We start from the raw sequence: 20,880 nt of genomic DNA, 5'->3' as shown, positions 1-20,880 counted from the left end.
CTGTATTGGTGTGACAAGCTCTCAAGCACATGCTGTGATCTGCTCTGTATGGAAAGGCTTCAGCTAAGGAACTTCTAAGCTCAGGAACACACCCCCTCTGGAGTGTAAACCCAAAATTATACCATCTTGCACTGCACAGGGAACTGTACAGCATAAGCTCATGAAATTCATTCCCTCCTTCAATGCATAGAGGAATATACACAACAGCTTTCTGCCCCAAGTTATGATTTCCACATACACTGGTTTTAGACAAAGCAAAAACTAGTTTATTAACCTCAAAAGATAGATTTTAAGTGATTTTAAGGGCTAGCAATCAGATCAAAGCAGATTACCTAGTAAATAAACAAAACATGCAAACTAAGCTTAATATACTACATAGATTGGATATGACTAGCAAATCCTCATCCTAAATGATGATACCAGCAGGCTGCAAGTTCTTAAGGGGCAAGCTGCTCAGGCTTACAGCTTAGAAACCCCAGGTGTTCCATTCACAGGCTAAAAATCCCTTTAGAGGGGGTCCAGCACTCCCCCCCCCAGTTCAGTCTTTGTTTCTCAGGTTTTTCCAGCAGTCTCTTTGGGAGGGGAATCAGTGAAGAATCACAGTGATGTCACTCCCCTGCCTTAAATAGCCTTTGCTTATGGCGGGAACCCTTTGTCTAAAAGCTTGGTTCCCACTCCAGTCAGTGGGAAAACACTGGTATCCAAGACGGAGTCCAACACCAGGTTACATGTCCCTGTAGTGTTACAGCAGCCATGAGTTGGATGCTGTTTGTAGCATCCTGAGGAAGCCCCCTCCCCACAGGTGGGCAATAATCTTCTTCTAAGGTCTATTGTTCTCTCCTAATGGCTCATTAACCTGAATGGGCCCTTTCCAGCCAGCCATGGAGACTGAGAGCCTTTTGTCTAGTGGGTGTTCCCTGTGTGTAAACACAATTTGTAATACAGCTACATAGTCAATATTCCTAACTTCAGATATGAAAATGATACATACATACAAATAGTATAATCATATTCAGTAAATTATAACCTTTTCAATGATCTCACACATGACCTATCCTGCATAAAATACATGATGATTGTTATATCATATACTAATATCTCTATGAAGACTATGGGGTGCAGTGTCACAGTGGGATTTTTCAAAATTGCATCAGTGGAATAGATGCCTATCTGTCTTTAGGTGCCTAAATACCTTTGAAAATATGGCCTCTGTGCATGTCACTAGGGCGTCGCTCCCAGCGCTGGCGCTCTGTCTACACTGGCACTTTAGAGCATTGAAACTTGTTGCGCTTGGGGAGGGTTCACCCCCCTGAGCGAGAAAGCTGCAGCGCTGTAAATTGCCAGTGTAGACAAGCCCTTGGTTTCTAATGTCCATTAGTAAACTACTGGTTTCAGAGTAGCAGGTGTGTTAGTCTGTATTTGCAAAAAGAAAAGGAGTACTTGTGGCACCTTAGAGACTAACAAATTTATTTGCATCCGATGAAGTGAGCTGTAGCTCACAAAAGCTTATGCTCAAATAAATTTGTTAGTCTCTAAGGTGCCACAAGCATTCCTTTTCTTTTTAGAAAACTACTATAATGTTAGTTGAGAGATGATGCAGAAATTCCAAGTTTTTATTCAATCAGACATTATAGGTCAGCTCATTTCATACGGGTGTCCTTTGCATGTGAAATTTACTGCAGATAGCAGAAGTCTAAATTGTTAATGGTTCATAGTTTTCACTTTGATACTTTCTTATATTATATGACACTTGAATATACTTTAATCTAAGCTGAGACCTGTCCTTCCTCTTACTAGGCACAGTTTGTGAAATGAATTGCAGGTTCAGATTTAAATAGATGCATCTCAAATCTGATTTGGATAGCTCAAAATGCAACTACTCAGGCTGTCCCTTGCAATCAAAATCCAGGTTCAAAAATGGAGCCACCCTTCTGAAAATTGTGTGTGATTTAATAAAACTTGAGGAAAATCGATGAAACTATGGCAGTTTACACCAGCTGACAATCTGTCCCTTGATTGTTTTACACCATCTATTCACTCTGAATACAGTATCTTCTGTGACAAAGTTCCTGCTCTACCTTGGTGGGTCTTGCGCTTATTGGCGGATTTGCTCGCCTTGGAGCTTTACGGCAGCCCTCAGCTTGGACGTTTTTCTGAACCCACAGTCCAGGTCGACTCCTCCTGTGTCTGACCAGGAGTTGGGAGGATTTGGGGGGAACCCGGGCCTGCCCTCTACTCCAGGTTCCAGTCCAGGGCCCTGTGGAATGCAGCTATCTAGAGTGCCTCCTGGAACAGCTGTGCGACAGCTACAACTTCCTGGGCTACTTCCCCATGGCCTCCTCCCAACACCTTCTTTATCCTCACCATAGGACCTTCCTCCTGGTGTCTGATAATGCTTATACACCTCAGTCCTTCAACAGTCCACGTTCTCACTCTCAGCTCCTAGTGCCTCTTGCTCCCGGCTCCTCACACGCACACCACAAACTGAAATGAGCTCCTTTTTAAAACCCAGGTGCCCTGATTAGCCTTCCTTAATTGATTCTAGCAGCTTCTTGATTGGCTGCAGGTGTTCTAATCAACCTGTCTTAATTGTCTCCAGAAGGTTCCTGATTGTTCTGGAACCTTCCCTGTTACCTTACTCAGGGAAAAGGGACCTACTTAGTCTGGGGCTAATATATCTACCTTCTATTACTCTCCTATAGCCATCTGGCCCGACCCTATCACACTTCCTAATAGTTAATTATTGTTAACTGAAGTGGGAGGTAAAAATCAATGATTATCATTGCTTATGAGTCTGTAAACAGCATTGGATAACTCATTTTATTTTTGTAACCATATCCTTTTCTTATTTCTTGATATTAGAAATTCACATTAGCGTCCGTTGTGGTCTGTTGATATGTTGGATCATTGTTGATTTGATAGATAATTCATGAAAAGTTTCTGTTTTTATCCTCCCATAAGATGTCATCATTGGAGCTGTTGTTGGATGTATTTTGGGTGCTGTGGCTATAGCTGCTGTAGTGGGATTCATTTTCTGGAGACGGAGAAGGTAACTTGTGTTAATTGTTACATTCACTTCTGAAAAGAGCACCACATTATTTCACTATTACAATAAAAATAATAATAAATACCTAGCCCTTCTATAATGCTTTTCATAATGAGGCAGAAGCCAGCGCTATTCCTGTTTCATATACTTTAAAAGCAATGTTTTAAAATAAGCTCTATAGATACAAAATATTTATTTATATCACAATAATTCAAAGTAGATCATTCAAACTCACTTAGATGATTTTGTTGTGGAAACAAAGGCTTCATCATGACAGTGTATCACTGAGCCAAATTCTGCTCTGTTCCACTGGTGTAAATTCAGATTTATATTGATATTTGTGTAATTCAGATCAGAATTAGACTATAGTCCTCCATAACACATTTGTAATGAGTACTTCAATGTGTTAATGCTAAGCTATTTTTTCAAAGCAGAATAGATCACAGCACATTAAGGTACTGTTAGCGTGTCAGCAGGGTGCACAGGGACAGTTAGAGTATGGCAAGCTAGTGTGGGGTAGGTTTACATCCCAACTTACCGCAAACTAGATGATTGTGTAGACAAGCCCTGAAGATATCTTATATGGGGTTTTTTTTTTTCTCGATTGGCCACACTGGAACCCAACTTGTGGTCTGAGATTTCCTTTCTGGAGGTAATGGCAAGGCTAAGTGGAAAAGATCTAATGGACAAGTTTTCAAAAGTTGTCCTAGTAAATCTGTGAGAAAATACATAGATGCTGTGCTCCTCTAGAAAGCTGAGATGTGCTGAGAGTGTCCCTAATTCCTGAGTCTTTTCCAGACAATCTGGAGTCCATCAAGGCTCTTTTTCTTCTCATGTTACCAGTCAAATAATGCAGAGCATACATTCTAAAAGGGAACTAAAAAACAGGGAAGCTTTTTTGGATTTTCCTTTGCCTTCTTGTTTTGGTTGCTGTTCCTTCCCATGAGCTTCCATTTTTGACCAACACTTGCTTCCTAAGTAGAAGATCCAGGAGAGCAGCTTTCTTTGAAGCTGTGAAGATCCTTTTTATTCATACAGCAGGGGTATAAACACATTGGATAAATGTCTGACTTCTTAAATCATTATGCAGCATTTAGTGTCCTATTTCTAAGTCCTTTTCTACATTGGGATTTTAGCCATCAGTGCATATTCTTAGTGTAGACTCAGCTTGCATTAGTGCAAAATGATTTTTACTAGTGCGGTTGACCCTGGTTCCAAACAGGGAAAAGCTGAACCAGTGTAAACCAGGGATCTGCACTGGTACAGCAACACCAGTGGCTAAGATTGCCGTGTAGACAAGGCTTGGATCTGTTTCCTGTTGCTCAACTCCATTAGAACAGACTAACACTTGTCTATTGTTCATTCATGATCATATTTCTTATTAATGATTTTACTTGTTACTGTAAGTGTAGGGCATAAAGGAAGCCGCAGTTAGGGCTTCTTGCACAAGATCAGATGGTATATGAAAAACTATCATGAAACAGGCACAGAAAGAGCTTCTGCCAGGAATCTCATTTGTGTTTTGCATAAATTCTTCTAATCTCTTCCCACCCCACCCTTTCCCAACAGGAAAGATGGAAAAAATAGTGAGCTACCCTTTTCCCCAATTAGGTGAGTTAAATATTCTTTCAGCCACTATTTTCTGAGTTTACATAATATTGGCAAGACTTGTTCAGAACTTTGATAATCGTGTACTATACAATTTTCTGCGGCAGAGTTCCTGGTATTAAAGCTTTGAACACTTTATTTCCTTATGGAATTCAGAGAACCAAACATAATCTACTGCAGTCTAAAGATAATTATGTAGAGACTTTCAATGCTGCCAAATGGAATTGAACACCCACTTCCCATTAAAATTAATGGGAATTAGATGATCATGTCCCTTAGGTGGCTTTGTCTTGTATTCTTATGCATTGACAAAATAATCCAGATTATAAAGTGCAATGTGTAGAGTACCTGTCTGCACACTGTGTCTAAGCAAGATTGTCCACTATAGCCTCGATTCTCCCCTGTGACAGGGCTACTTTGTCCTGAGCCACCAGTGCAAAATAGCCTTAAAGCCAGGACAGCTAGATATGGGAGGGGCACCCCAGTCCAGGGGGAACCTCAGGTAGTGCAAAGATGGCATAAAATGGCTCGGACACCATGTAAGACCAGGGCACCCCAGTGATTCCTAGCAGCCTTTGAGGCCATTGACAGTCAGTCAAAGTGATATCAGGAGATTGACCCAGTACACAACCAATCCAGGATCAGGGACTTTCAAAGGTAACTTAATGCCACCTTTTCACATCCTCTTTCCTAAATTGCATTGAAACTCCATGGCCATAGTAGAGCATTAGCACTATAGGTCTAGTTGTCCTGCAGTGTAAAATAAAGCTTGTTAGAGTAATATAGTAAAAGTATAACTGTGCTGTGTCTAATCATGTTTTTTTCTTTTTTCCCTGCTCAAGACCCAAGAAGTAAGTAAATCACATTTTGTAAACATGAATGACTGCCATTAACTGAATTTACAGTTTATTTAGCTAATAGCAAATACTAATAAATGAATGGCTTTGTTTGTTTTAGATCCAACTCAATTAAAGTTGAAAGCTTTGAGTCCTACTTTAAGAAACAGCAAGCTGACTCGAACTGTGGATTTGCTGAAGAGTACGAAGTATGTATTGCCGTTGTTATGGAGTTCAGTTAAGTACAGAGGGGGAAAAAATAGCTTCTCTTTGGGAAGTAGCCAGGCATTGTTTAGAGGAAAAAGAAAGAGGTGACCAGTGTCAGAGACTGGGCATATACAAAGAATATGATTTTGTTACTGTAAAATTATTCATAATTCATGGCACAGTCATGGTAAAAAATTGATAATTCCATGCTCTGGGCACTGCAGCCTTGTGGATTCTACTGCCCTGCATTCACAGTTTTAGTTTGCTTTGATCTTGTCCTCTTGGTTATCAGCACTCATATTATGTGGGACCATGCCCCTGCCTGCTGTCCTTGTCCCCCTTCTACTCTGACTCCTCCCCACCCCACAGATTCTTCTCCCCAGTGCAGAGCTCCTAGAAGGAGCACAGCTGGGTCTTTGCCCCTCTCATTCCCCAGGTTCCCTGTTCTCCCGTTCTCTGCCTTCTTTACCCCTTGTACGTTCCCCAGTCCTGAATCCCCTCTCCCCTTTCTCCTTGGCTCACCTGTTCCCTGACTCCCTTTCCTGTCTCTCTCCTTAGCGCATTGCTGGAGGAGGGTAGGAAGGATGGAATGCAGAAGGCTTGAACTGATTGCTGCCAAGCAGCCGGCCAGGGCACCAGGCAGCGCCATTCTTCCTGCTGAGATGAAGGGGCTTCTCCAGAGAGAGGCGTCGGAGCATGGGGTCTGCCAGTGAAGTGTTGAGATTGGGCATCAGGTCCCAGCAACAGACTAGGGAGAGAGACGAGAAAGGGGGTCGGGGATTGAAGCAGGACGGGATAGAGATGGGGTTGGGGATTGGGCAAGCTGGGGGCAGAGAGGATTGGGAGGTTGAGAACTGGGGTACCTACAAGGAGGAAGGGTCAAAAGGCAGGTTGTAAGGGATAGTGGTGGGTAGGGAAGGAGGCAGCTGATCAAAGTGAAGTAACAAACTGTTAATGCACAGCTGCAAGGTCTATATAAATGGCAAAATTCATGGTTCTTAGATGGTGGTGACCACTGTGACAGAATCATATCCCTGACAATGAATTCCCATCTGCAACAACCCATTACTTTATCTGCCTTCTATTTGAAATGTAAGAGAGACATTTCAGATTTTGTGGCACTAAACCTGTCAGGGGGTATGTATGTAGCAATACTTGAGTTAGCATGTGGCCTTGGGAAAGCCGCTTACCCACTCTGTATCTGTGTTCCCCATTTGCGAAAAGGGTGGGTGGGCATAATACTGATATTGCTACCTTACTGGGATTTATGGTACCTTAAATTGCTTTAGAGCTGTAAGATGCTGTACAGATGCTAAATATTGTTTCCCTCACATCCAATAAATATTTTTCTATAAAGTGTATGTAAACTTGAAGGTAACTAGAGAGAACCCCAAACTAGGAAACAAGCCATTTGTCCATGCAGTCACTTATAGAAAGGTATTGAATAGCTCAATTGTCTGCTATTCTACAGAATACTTTTCCCTCCTCCCTGAAGCCATTCACTGACTTTCTGTCTCTTTCCATATCAAGTATCAAGTCCTTATTTTAACTTATAGGGCACTAGATAGCTCTGCCCTGCCTTCCTTTCAGGTTATGTATCCTCCCACAACTCCTCTATTGCCATATACTCCACCCTGCCCCTCTTTCCTCAATACCCTCTTCATTATCGTCCTTCTTTCCTCTTCCTTGTCTCGACTCCAAACCAGCTCCACACCACTCCCTGTTCCTAAATCAGGTCCTCTTCCTGTGCACAGGTCCTCACCCTGCACAATTAGCATATGGCCTGACAGCCGTAGTTCATATTCATGACCCCAATTCAGCAAAGAAATGCAAGAAAGCCAATGGGACTTTAAATACATGCTGAAGGTGAGCATATACTTAAGTGCTCTGCTGACTCAGGGCTTGAATGAACATGCAGTCACTGTTAGTCATGCATATTTTAGAGCAAGTGCAAAAATCAATTTGTGGGACGCACATGTTTATTAATCATCCTCTCCTCCCTATGGGGTTTGCCGCTCTCTCTTTTGCACTCCATTTTAAAAAAGAAGAGTTAATTTTATTACCATTTCTTCAAGGCCTAATTCTTCCACTGCTGTAGGGACATCATGTGTGTTAGCACTGTTAGCATATCCCAGTGATTGGCTCTGCCAGTGTCATCACTAAAAAAAATTCTTTATTTTGCTGTAGGAACTGAGGTCGGTGGGCATTCATCAGCCTAAATTTGCAGCTGAACTTACTGAGAACAGAGGAAAAAATAGGTACAATAATGTCTTGCCATGTAAGTCACTTCTTTTGTTTTTACATGTTGTGTTTCGGGTTGAAAGCTTTGGGTTGGGTTAGTTTTGTAACTGAAGGTTTTCAACGATAGAAGGTGCTCACATGCTTCCAGGATGGACACTGATGTGAGTTTGAAAATAAATAAGCCTATGATACACATTGTTCAGCTTTCCATAAGCCACAATATTAACAAAACGTAAACAGCTTTCCACTAACAGACATCTTGTGTGTCCATTTTGGTGGTTCATCCATGATGAAGCTCTACCCAACAAGCTTACAATCCTAAGTGTAAGACTCGAGACAACAGATGACTATAGACAGTCGGGAGTGTAAGGAAACAATGAGACAATGGTGGTCAGCATGACAGGCAGTGGTCTTTGCACACCAGCAGCCTAACTGCTGTCAAGTTGTTTGTTGGCATCACAGCACAGGGGGATTTGAAGGAGGATAATGAGGTTGCTTTGTAGATATTTACGGGGAGTTCCTCCCAAGAATGAGGGGCAGCATGGGAGAAAGCAAGGGGCAGGGCCATTCCTAAGGGAGTGTGGGGCCTGAGACAACTCCCTCTGCCCCGCATTTTAGTCTTCCCCCCTGCTCCGCCCCCGGCCAGCCCCCATTCTACCTCTTCTCCCAGCAATGGATGCAGCCTGGAGGATTAGCTGGGGGCTTGCGCTGGTAGCAGGGGTCGGGCTGACCCCACGCTCACCGGCAACGGCGGGAAGTAGAGAAACCCGGTCCCAGCCTGCTCCACTCCTCCGCCAGCTCCCAGCCACTCACTCCATTTCTCGTTGCTGGTGAGTGCGGGGGGGGCGGTCCTTTCCCCAACCCCTAACCCCCACTCAAGAAACATGGCTGGGGTGGGAGCGGGGGAAGTGGAGTGGGCTGGGGTCGGGTTGCTCCACTTCCCGCTACCCAGTGAGTGCGGGGGGGTGGTCCTTTCCCCAACCCCGCCACCTGAGCGACATGGTGGGGGGGGACGGAACGGGCTGGGGCCGGGTCATTCCGCTTCTTGCTGCCAGCGCCAGGCCCCCCGCTAATCTCCCAGGCCGCTCTGGGCCTTTGGGGCCCTCCAAAGTGGCCCCCCACAGCTCCTGCCTCCCCCGCCCTGCAGGCCTTGAGTGCAGCCCAGACCCTCTGCGGGGGGTCGGGGGAGCTGGTGCTCGGGCTGCGTAGGGCACCATAATTGGTAGGGACAGCCCTGGGAGAAAGCATTTATATACTTGTGGGTGTAAATTAAAGGACACTAAATTTCATGTTCTGTATTATTGATGTCATTTGAGCACTGTGCCCTATAAACCCTAGATTTATTCTATTTATTTCACACTTGTTGAAATCTTACAATGCTATCTATGTATTTTATTCTAAATTGGTATATATGTATATTACTGTCTCCTAATGAAATAGCTTATACTTTATCACCCCCTACATACCCATTCTTCTGTGCTTTAAATTGTATGGCATTTGAAAACTGCCTCTCTTATGCACATGCACACATACTGTATAGTCCATATTAAAAATAATGAGTTTGCTCAATATTCTGAAAATTAATTTTATTTTGCTGAACACTTATCTTTTACGACGTCATTCACTAAATCTATTCTAGATTATAAAACTTTCCTATTTCTGATTCCTATAGTAACATATATTCTAATTTAAAAAATGCATATTGATTTGGAAGCCTTTATTCAGGGCTCCTGTTTTAAACATACATAGTATTTTGCAAAACGTTTAAAATCCTAACAATCACTTTTTTGTTTGCAGATGACATTTCCCGTGTTAAACTTTCGATCCAAACCCATCCAACTGATGATTATATTAATGCAAACTATATGCCTGTAAGTCTACTAAAATCATTAAAATTAAAAATTGGGTCTGTTTTGTGACAGACTTATTAAGTTATATGAAGGTTTAAAATTTTTTTTCTTATCTGATCATTAAAAATAGTTATGTGGTTTTATTTTTATTTTAGGGATACAACTCCAAGAAAGAATTTATTGCTGCACAAGGCCCCCTACCCAACACTGTGCAAGACTTCTGGCGCATGATTTGGGAAAAAAATATCTATGCTATTGTTATGTTGACAAAATGTGTTGAACAAGGCAGGGTATGTTTTTGTTAAAACTACATTTTCCTTTGAGATGCAATCTGCTAATTCTAAGTAGTAAAAAAAATAACACAATTATGTTTATATAGCACCTGTTTATCCTGGGACTCCAAAGTCTTTAAAAATTATCGAACAAGCATGAAATTTATTTCATCCACTTTCATGTTCTCATTACTGTTTGGGGTCTAGCAGGAATTTTTTGGGGGGGAGATGGGACTGTTTTGTCCCTCTTTCACCGTACATGTTTAAATGTATTAACTTTCCATTTGGGCCTGATATGCTTCCACTGAAATCAGTGGCAAAACTCTCGGGATTGCAGTGAGAGCAGGAGCCAAGTCTTTTGTCAAAATGAAAGGAATAAAGTTCATCTGACTACCTAGCTAATCTCAAAAACAATGAGGAGTCCTTGTGGCACCTTGGAGACTAACAAATTTATTTGGGTATAAGCTTTCGTGGGCTAGAACCCACTTAATCAGATGCATGAAGTGGAAAATATAAGAGCAGGTATAAATACATGAAAGAATGGGGGTTGCCTTACCAAGTGTGAGGTCAGTCTAACTGAGATAAATCAATTAACAGCAGGATACCAAGGAAGGAAAAATAACTTTTGAAGTGGTAATGAGAGTGGCCCGTTACAGACAGTTGACAAGAAGGTGTGAGTAACAGTAGGGAGAAATTAGTATTGGGGAAATTAAGTTTAGGTTTTGTAATGACCCAATCACTTCCAGTCTTTATTCAGGCCTAATCTGATGGTATCCAGTTTGCAAATTAATTCTAGTTCTTCAGCTTCATGTTGGAGTCTGTTTTTGAAGTTTTTTTGTTGAAGAATTGCCACTTTTAGGTCTGTTATTGAGTGACCAGAGAGATTGAAGTGTTCTACTACTGGTTTTTGAATGTTATGATTCCTGATGTCAGATTTGTGTCCATTTATTCTTTTGTGTAGAGACTGTCCGGTTTGGCCAACGTGTATGGCATTGCTGGCAAATGATTGCATATATCACAGTGGTAGATGTGCAGGTGAACGAGCCCCTGATGTGGTTAGGTCCTATGATGGTGTCCCTTGAAAAACTATGTGGACAGAGTTGGCACCGGGGTTTGTTGCAGAGTTTGGGTTGATGTTTTTGTTGTGTGGTGTGTAGTTGCTGGTGAGTATTTGCTTCAGGTTGGGGGGCTGTCTGTAAGCGAGGACTTAACCACATCAGCCACACCATCAGGAGTTCTGAGCATCTGTGACTCCTGTTGACTTCAGTGGGAGCTGTGAGTGCTCTGAACCCTTGCAATCAGACCATCGATATCTAACGGATGACATACATGTGGCCAAATTATAACTGCTTTGGCACAGGGTGCGCTCGGAGGGGAAGATGGAGCAAGCTTTCTCCTTCTCTCGCCAACCCTGCTAATTCCCAGTATGTTTGTACAGGAGGCAGCCATAGTTCAGCTGCAGGCATTGAAGATCACAAGGGGAGTAACGAGTGCTGCTGGCAGCCCCAGAGAAGGGTGTCTGGGCAGGGCACTAAAGTTACATTAGTGATCAATGTAACCCATTGTGTCCATACCACAGGAAAATTGTATACCTCATGACAATAAAGCATAAGTAAGCAATGAAAATCAGGAATGGAATTGTGTTTGTATTGCTTTAAGCCTATTGTCATCTAGAATCTTTAATAAGTGAGTAAATTATATTACCTTGTTTTCTGATTAATTTCCACAAAGCTAATCATGATTATTATGGTTTACAACTATCTATTGAATGTCCTCAAGTCTAGGATGGACTGTAATTTAGGACTAAAAGGGGAAAATACACAATTTATCCTTGCATTGCTTTTCCCCGGCCTTGCTTTTTCTTTGCACTCCATAAAAATCTCCTCTGTTACTGCTGTACAGTATAGCTGACATTATCACTTTCTTTTTAGACAAAATGTGAGGAATATTGGCCAGACAAAGGATCCAATTATTATGATAACATTACTGTAACATTGGTCTCAGAGTATGTCCTTCCAGAATGGACAATAAGAGACTTCACAGTGGAAGACGTGAGTAATTCATTGGGTGTATAAGACTCTAATGTGTTTGTAGAAATATATCTACTGCGTCTCTGGAAAGAGAAACTTCACTATCCAAGTCAAATCAGAATGGGGAAAGCAATCACTCCTGCAGACTTCACAACAAAAGTAAAACTTAGCTAAAGGAAAAATATTGTACAGCTTATTTTAATTTGGGACATGATCACTCTAGTCTTTTTGCTGCCTAAGATCTGATTAAGGTATTTCATTTAAGGTATCAACAATAGGCCTCATGTGGGAGTCAGGGACTGAATGTGCATCTCCTGATTGGACCCATAATTTGACCTTTCAGCGCGCTATTATATAACCCTCTGATGGGCCTGCTAATGAATTACCAGTATGGGACCTCACTGGTGATTAAGGGATCTCTGCATGAAAATTTGTCTACAGGATCCAGTCACATTATGGGCTCACCAGCAGCAGTGTGCAGAGCCCATGCTGTGATCCTGCAACCCATGCTGACATGAGAAGGCCTTACTCACACACTAAAGAGACCACAGTACAAAGGCAAAGGCAAAAGAGAAGAATTTCAAACGTTTATCTGGGTGAAGGGTTTCTTCAGCCATAAAAAAGAAAAGGAGTACTTGTGGCACCTTAGAGACTAACAAATTTATTTAAGCATAAGCTTTCATGAGCTACAGCTCACTTCCGATGAAGTGAGCTGTAGCTCACGAAAGCTTATGCTTAAATAAATTTTAGTCTCTAAGGTGCCACAAGTACTCCTTTTTTGCGAATACAGACTAACACGGCTGCTACTCCTCAACCATAAAGAGACAATTGAATAATGCATCCTTAAAGTAGTGCACAGTTCACAGGAGGCAACTGTAATAATGCTGACCTAGCTGCAATATATGCCTACCATAACTGTTTTGTGATGTTCTTTTGAGGCCTAATTTCTCATCTTCAATGTATGTTCTTTTAGAATGATGCAACTGAAAGCCACACTGTACGCCAATTCCATTTCACTTCTTGGCCTGACCATGGTGTTCCAGAGACAACAGACCTTCTTATTAACTTTAGACATCTGGTACAGGAAAACATGAGCCACAGTCCTCCAGATTCTCCTACTCTGGTGCACTGCAGGTACAGTAATTCCATACTGGCTTCTTTTTAAGAGCATGTTTAATATTAAAGTGTTTCTTTTCAAGCAGTAGAAAAAGCTCAACACCTTTACTATTTAAGTATGTGTATTGTCCATCCTGCCAAGTTATATGAAAGGGCCCTTCGCTGTACACCTGAGAAATGCAATAAAACAGTGTGGATGCCAAAATGCATTTCAGTAATAGTTCATTAAGGGGTTTTGTTGCTGTAGTCCTTGTAGGGGTCTCTCATTGACTGGAAAATTCAGCACCAAAAATTGCGTTATAAAGCACTTTATGTATAATTTTTATGGTTTTTGCGAGCCCAGAAGGAATCATACAGCCCTACTGACAATGGTAGTAAGAACTCCTACAGACTGTAAGGGCCTTGATCCCAATGCCCACTGAAGTCAGTGGAAATCTTCCTAATAACTTCAATGGCTTTGCATCAGGCCCTGGGTTGTATATAATTAAGAGAAAATAATAGGTTAAAGGCCGTCATGCTTCTAATGCATAGTCCTTTTACTGCAGTGCTGGTGTTGGCAGGACAGGTACTTTCATTGCAATTGACCGTCTGATCCAGCAAATAGAAATGGAGAACACCAGTGATGTGTATGGAATAGTATATGATCTTCGAATGCATCGACCTTTAATGGTGCAAACAGAGGTAAGGCTATTCTCTTCCATTTAACATGCCTGAAGATCACTGCATAATAGCTCATGAAAGGCAGTGTAAATAGACAGCTCAGAAATATGTTCCACTCCAGAGGCTTTCTCTTGTTGTTACCCAACATTTCAAAATTCTGTTTTGGTCAGCTAAACAAAGGAGTGCCCAGCGGGGACCCATGGAAACCCTAAAGGAGTATAACCCCCTGCACTCATCAGCTTTCCACACATCCTGCCCTATCTCTTCCCAGTGAAAGCAGTTGCAGCCATGGGCCATAGTAAAACCCGTAGAGCTGCTACAAAGGGGATGGGGAGTTGGGAAAAAAGTGATTCCCTACAGTGAGCTGGGGAAGCTGGAGGCTGAGGGGGAAATTATTCCAGCTGGCAGGACCATTTTGGAGCACTGTGGTTGAGCCTGTGTTACTCCTTTAAAGTTCTCCACAGTTGACTGTCAACCAGAGAGCTCTAGCTCCATCTCTGCGGGGACAGGGAACTCTGCACATACTCCCCCTTCTCTTGCAAAGGTCTGAAGTGAAAGATGGTGAAATCACAGACTCTGCTCCTTGGGCGAGGGGGAGGTATTTGGGCTGCCATGTAGTCACTGCCACCGCACTTGGGATCGAGAGCCTCTCTCAGAATTACAAGTGTGCGGCAGCATCTATTTATCAGTTTGTTCATTTTGTGGGTTTGGCAGCACTGTCTGTATAGTCAGTTTCACTGCTTCTCCAGGCTGAATATTCTATGTGGTTTGCGTAGGTCTTTCATATAGCAACAAAGGGGAGTAAAATGTTTAAAATAACCAGGAAAACAAGAATGTAAGAAACCACAAAAATTGGCAGGGCGACTCTGGGACAGCTATGGTACCTGAACTGTACTGGCAGGCACTTAAGGAGTTCATCTGGAGGGCCTCACTCCACCTGGAAATGGTGCTGACTACTTGTGTCCCTTTGAGTTACCGCCAATAAAACACTTCCCTCTACTGGTACATGTGTCTCTCTCAGCTCCTTGCTCCCATCTGCACCCACATCATGACAGGAACTTTTTTTTACTTTGAATAGATTAAGCTTGATGGGGTTGCTTTTTAAAGGAGCAAACAGTTTAAAAGACCACTGTCAACTTGATTGTTTTTAAAACCAACTAAAGAGTTCTCTGTCAGATTACTTAAAAATATATAGCATGTCTTCAGTTTAACAAGGGGGGGAGGTTGTTAGTCTGTGATTTATATTTAGAAGGGTCTTGGGTCTACCACTCCTGTCCTCTTTTTCTCTCTACACACTCCTGCCTCTTTATGTTCAGTTTCTGCTTTGCTGCTGCTGTAACAAGCAGAAAAGACACCCCCCGCCCCCAGGGGCATCGATCGTCAATAGAATGATTAATTGAATGACCCACAAAGTATTGTCAAATGCCCCAAATAACCATAGCAATTCTTAGGTATTACTTGCAAAAATAGTAACTATGAACTTTTCAGGTGGAAATATGACTTCTGAAATAATTTTCTGTATGCATTTGCTTCTGCCATTAGCTTTAGTTTGTTTAACCCCCACCATGGGCTTTGTGAGAGGCCATAAGAACCTTGGCATAACCTAAATCCATGCAGGAAAAAATGCTCCTCACCCCTGGCTTTGCTTCGCAAAGGATATGTGTATTGGCTGTCCTTTGTTCTAATCTCCTTCAAAGAATATGAACCCCTCTTTCCTGGATTGTGAGGCATACAGTAAGGCCCTGATGGTCCTAATGATTCCAAATGTGTGGACTAAGACTCCCTACAGATGCCATGGACCTTTCCATACAGAGTCAGTTGCAGAATTGGGGCCTACATTTGGGGGAAGTAAAATCCTTTCAGAGTATATTTCTGCTTCTAGCCATATTAAAAATGTTACCTTCATCACAACGAGCTGTGGATTTTTGGGGCAATTGTTTTCTGTTACTTATACATGATCTGCAGGAATATTCGGTGCCACAGTGCATCTTGCCCGTGTCTGAAAAGTATATTGTACAGCCATGAACATGATTACCCCCACAATGATGTATTTGCTACAATCTATAATGCCCTTCATTATTTTTTCTTTTTTTCATTAGGACCAGTATGTCTTCCTAAACCAGTGTGTTTTGGACATTATTAAATCCCAAAGAAACAAAAAATCAGACCTTATCTACCAAAACACAACAGCAATGGCAATCTATGAAAATTTTGGACCAACACCAGGTTTTGAGAAGGCAAATGGCTACCACACATAATCAGAGAGGGAAGAAATGTCACTAGGAGGCCATTACTGTCCTGCACAAAGGAAAATGAAATGCACTGTTGTTGTACATTTGTGTGTACAGCGTCTTTTATTATTTTTTCAGTCTTGTATATCTAATTTGAAGATGCCCGTGTAAAAATGTCATTTGGAGTTGTGGGTTAGTATAAAAAGAAGCTGTAAGTTAACAGAGGAAATTGCTTTATCTTGGGAATTTCACAATACTCGTAGGCGAAACAACATTTGCAGTACAAACAGTGAAGTAAATATTAAAAATAACAAATTACAAAGGCTCTTTTTTAATTACAGTTTTGTATGATTTCATATACAGATACCTGGCTTGTAGGCTGTGGAATATATTTTATAAACGTCAGGAACATATTTTATCTACTGTACCTGGTTACTTAGTTGATGGATATATGCTTCATTGTGATTTGTCGTTAGTGTTCCTTTTGATTTATAAGGAGTACAAACGCCTTCTATGAATGGATGTTGATATTTGGAAATTGTGCCTTTTCTGGTTATTACTCTGTAGACAAAAATAATCAGAGCTCTATATTTTTGTACTGAGACTTGTAATTAAATATAGATTTTAACTGTAGTAACATTGATGGTGAGATGCTCCTAGATTTTGGTAGTGATCTTCCCCTTTTTGTATTCCATCGCAACCTTGAGAGGCCTTATATCACAGTGCCTCAGTCTAGAGCAAAAGGAGGATAAGGGTTGTGTGTCATTCTGAGCTTTGTGTGTGTGTGTGTGAGAGAGAGAGAGAGAGAGAGAGAGTTGGGAGAGGGTAAACAACTCCTCCCATTTCTGGCTGATATTTCTGTTTTATAGAGTTTATAAGGATTTATTTAAAGGTGCAATATGTGATTTATTGAATAATGATTGCTCTACTTAAAGAGAGCTTTACTCAGGTTGTCTCTTTTTTAATTTTTTTTTCCTAAATATATAAATCTGAAAATTTCAGACTGAGAATTCACATGTCAAAGTGCTCCCAAACAGGTTCACTGGCTTTATTCTGTTTAGCAAAAGTAAATGCACAAATATCTACTGTATATATCAATTACTAGAATCTGTTGTTTTAGCCTGTCAAAACTGAGATGTGTGTTTTATCTTGGTGCATCTCAAAAATATAATTTAACTGTTTTATAATTGTTTCCAATATGCTGCTGCTGCTATTTTAACTGATCCTTTTAAAAAAAATCTAGATATTAATATTACATGTCAAGGACTAATTTGGATTTATTTTATTGGTACATTAATGTTAAACTTATGAAGGCATTACCAATGAAGGACTTATGTGTTATTTTTAATGGGTACTGGGTGTTTTTTTCTTCTTTGGATCAGTGCACTGGTTGCATTGTAAAGTATGAAGTTCAGGAACATCCATAAAATAGCTGTTAAAGTCTTATAAAGGTTTAATAGCCAGAGTACCTGGGGTTCTGCAGCATTTGAAAGCCGGTTTGTATGACAAAGGTGGCAAAAACTGCGGTAAATTTTGGAAATTATTGTGGCACTACAATGGGTAGCTGGCTGCCCTGTAGAATCCACTGTTGAATGAAAAATCCTAGGTATCCTGGCATCTGTGAATTTAAGGACTGACAACAGTCATTCTTATTCGGTAATGGAAGTGTGTTATTTAAGCAAAACTGGAGGGAGACCCACACCACAGTTTGACCATGACTCATAATAGCCATTTGTTGTGTTTATTTTATTTTTTCTTCTTCTTATCTGAAATACTTAAAATCAATCAAACCATCTCACCAGACTCCTTCTCAAATGGAAATTGCAATAGGGATTTTCTTTTACCCTGCATCCTTTCTAAGGTGTCATTAGATCTCAACCAAATGCAAATGCAACAACTTCTTCACTTAGCTTGGCAGCACAGACCAAACCAAAAAAAATCCCGAAGGCTTCACTAGCGAGAAGGGCCTTCCCCTCTACATTGGTGGGGATTTTTTTTGTTTGTTTTTCATTTAAATACTACTACTTTCTGTGGTAGTGCAGTCTTAGGGTACCATGGAAGTGCATGGCTGGTCAGCAGTTATTCCTGGGACAGCCCAAAAGGTCATTGAGACCAAGAATACTGCACTTGGTTTAAAAAGTGCCTATCTTATGTAGCAGAGAAGAGCAGTGAATGCATTGTCTCTCATCGTGTTTGTGCTGTGGATTCTGCACCTGAGTTATATATAGTGGCTGCATCTGTATTATATAGCAGCAGAACCTCAGAAAACTAGCTCTAACTGTGACTATCTATTTTTAGTCTAAACACCTATGATAGATTGTTGCAGTAACAAGTCATTAAAAGTGAGATCCTAGGTACAGTTTCAATCATGAAAACAATAGAATAAATATTTGTCAATAGATTCCTAAGAAGTAAATAAAAACTCTGTCCAATCAAAGCCTTTTATGGATTCCAGGTTCCCAGACTTATATCTGCTAAATCAGGAGAGCGTCTGATTTCCCTGCTTATGAATTACATGTGAGAAGAACACAGTAGATGAGATTACGGGGCCAATCCTGCCTGACTAAAACAGTCACTATTCCCAATCAAGTCTATTTCCCATAGAGGCCAAAAAGAATTTTCCATGAACAGGCTCAGGCCCTATAGTTTTTAGTGGACAGAAAAAGTTGATCAATGCTTAAAGTGATGTATCCATGAAGTTGGGTGTTGTTCCACTATGACTAATAGGACAGGCCACATAGGAACTCCCACTGGAAGGAATGGGTCTTACAGGTAATGTTTTATCTTAGAGATTCCCTCTAATCAAGATGACTTGAATAGGATTCTAGCATATGTTTCTCATCTACAAACTGATTTTCGGTGTCTTTAGTTTCTTTTGATTCAGGACTAAAGGTTGCTATTTATACTGTCTTATTGCTCTTTATTCTGTTCATTCAATGCTTCTTGTTGGTGGTGCTTGCCTAAAGTAATCTGCTTTCCCAGTCTCAAAACTCTACTGTGTTACAACACTGTGTTTTCTGACTGGGGTTGTTTGGGGTTTTTTTTCAATTTGAGACCCTTTTAAAAAGGGAAATGTTCATGTGTGTCAAATAAGGATTGCTTTTAGTTGAATATTTTGATGTACAAATTTCAGTGTTTTTCATACAGCTGTACAGAAACTTGTAGCACATTGTCTTAATTTTTTAATAATTTGTTCTTAAAGATATAAAAATAATTAAAAAGCATTAACTTAGAGTGACTCTTTCCATTTTGTTTCTTTATTTTTTCCCTGTTTAACTTAAAATGAATTTTCCATGTCACCAGTCTGGTTCTGGACAAACTTAAAGTCAATAAACTAACTTAAGCCTCAATCCTGCAATGTGACGCATGGGGTCAGACCCACTTTAAAGTCAATGGGGCTCTGTGAAGGGATAGGGCATTACTGTGCATTACTTTGCAGGACCAGGGCCTAATGCTAACACCTCAGGGGTAGCTACTGTGTTCTCTAAATCAGGCCCTAGGTGCTAGTTAAAGGAGTAAGGCCCCAATCCAAAAACCACTGAACTGAATGGAAAAATTCCCATTCAAATTAACGGGCTTTGGTTCAGGGTCTAAGTATCTCTGGGATTCAAACACCTACTACTATAATAATCAAAGGGGATAGGGTGGGGATAGTCCTCATCCACTGACATGAGTATTCTGCTTTCAACAGAAATGCCTGGGAAGGGCTATAGAAATAACTGTATAAAATGATTCCTCAGGCCTTGATTGTTGGGGGTGATTGATTCTGGAGCTAAATAATGATAGATAAAATACCAACACTTGATCCGTTTCTTCTGAAATTCCCAGTTTCCTTCTCCTTCAGTTATGTTAATTATGAACAAACAGGATCACACACCCCCATGCTGGTGTGACACTGGCACTCAGTAAGTGCAAAGTTCATCATGAGACTTACCAGCACAAAATCTTGTGATGGCTCATAATAACCCCATGAAAGTGACAGGTGGTGTGACAGGATGAATGATGTGAGATCACACACAGTAAGTTTCCTATGCGCTCTTGTGGTAATTTCACAATCTCTGTGTATCAGAATAATATCAGAGAAGAAATGACAAGTCCTCCATTGTAGAATGCACAGCATGTGATTGGGATTGCAGGAGCCAATCCCAATTGAGCCAATTGAGAAACTTTTAAGAAAGAGCTTTGTTTTTTATTAAATCACAAATGTATGTTTTAAAAATATAAAACTAATAAATCAAACTATTCTAGATGTCTGCAGAGAACTTGGTGCATTTACAAAGCCAACCAGGAGTCACGCATTGCCCATAGCTGCAAAAATAACATCTCTTTTAGCCATTTTTAGCCATGGTCTGTTTCCAAATTGTGGTAGGTGACAAGAAAGGCTAAAGTCAATCTGCAGCTTAGTCACAGATGTTTCTAATCAATTTGTTGTTATTTCCTCTAGAAACATAATGGAAGCAGATAGGGCCTATTTTGTGAAGAGATACAATGTGAAAATGAATCTGAATGGGGTGTCAGGAAGGCCATTCCTCCATATAATGTCATAGGCAGCAGACAAATCTAAAACAGCTCCCCCAGTCTTGACTTCTGCTGGGATTCTGCTTGTGTGTTGTTAAGGCTAATATTGGAACTCATGGGTTAAAGTAAGGCTTTGCCTTTAGCAATGGTGGGGGAGCTAAGGGAGAGTTCCCAGCCCTCTCCTTCTCCTGGGCTTGGGGAAGCTCACCTCCCTCTGACTCTTCACTGTTAAGTAAGGTGAGGACAAATCCAGGTTGACTAATCC

The 20,880-nt window shown here is 41.0% G+C and overlaps 1 protein-coding gene across 5 annotated transcripts in view; it reads left to right on the top strand.

Annotated features, from left to right (window-relative positions):
• PTPRJ (protein tyrosine phosphatase receptor type J) overlaps window positions 1-19,331 on the top strand; it is a 122,155-nt gene extending 102,824 nt beyond the window's left edge. For all 5 annotated transcript variants that reach the window (XM_043516388.1, XM_043516389.1, XM_043516387.1 and 2 more), the window contains 11 exons: window positions 2,962-3,049; window positions 4,616-4,657; window positions 5,497-5,505; window positions 5,612-5,699; window positions 7,885-7,975; window positions 9,736-9,809; window positions 9,944-10,078; window positions 11,992-12,111; window positions 13,064-13,224; window positions 13,752-13,887; window positions 15,966-19,331. In XM_043516388.1, coding sequence (XP_043372323.1) covers window positions 2,962-3,049; window positions 4,616-4,657; window positions 5,497-5,505; window positions 5,612-5,699; window positions 7,885-7,975; window positions 9,736-9,809; window positions 9,944-10,078; window positions 11,992-12,111; window positions 13,064-13,224; window positions 13,752-13,887; window positions 15,966-16,124 — 1,103 coding nt within the window. In that variant the 3' untranslated portion in view covers window positions 16,125-19,331. The remainder of the gene's footprint in view (window positions 1-2,961; window positions 3,050-4,615; window positions 4,658-5,496; window positions 5,506-5,611; window positions 5,700-7,884; window positions 7,976-9,735; window positions 9,810-9,943; window positions 10,079-11,991; window positions 12,112-13,063; window positions 13,225-13,751; window positions 13,888-15,965) is intronic.
• The last annotated feature ends 1,549 nt before the right edge of the window (window positions 19,332-20,880 follow it).

This window comes from Dermochelys coriacea, chromosome 6 (genome assembly GCF_009764565.3).
Source record: "Dermochelys coriacea isolate rDerCor1 chromosome 6, rDerCor1.pri.v4, whole genome shotgun sequence".
Taxonomy (NCBI): Eukaryota; Metazoa; Chordata; order Testudines; family Dermochelyidae; genus Dermochelys; species Dermochelys coriacea.
The sequence above is the reverse complement of the archived record's forward strand: the minus strand, read 5'-3'. Positions and strand labels throughout refer to the sequence as shown.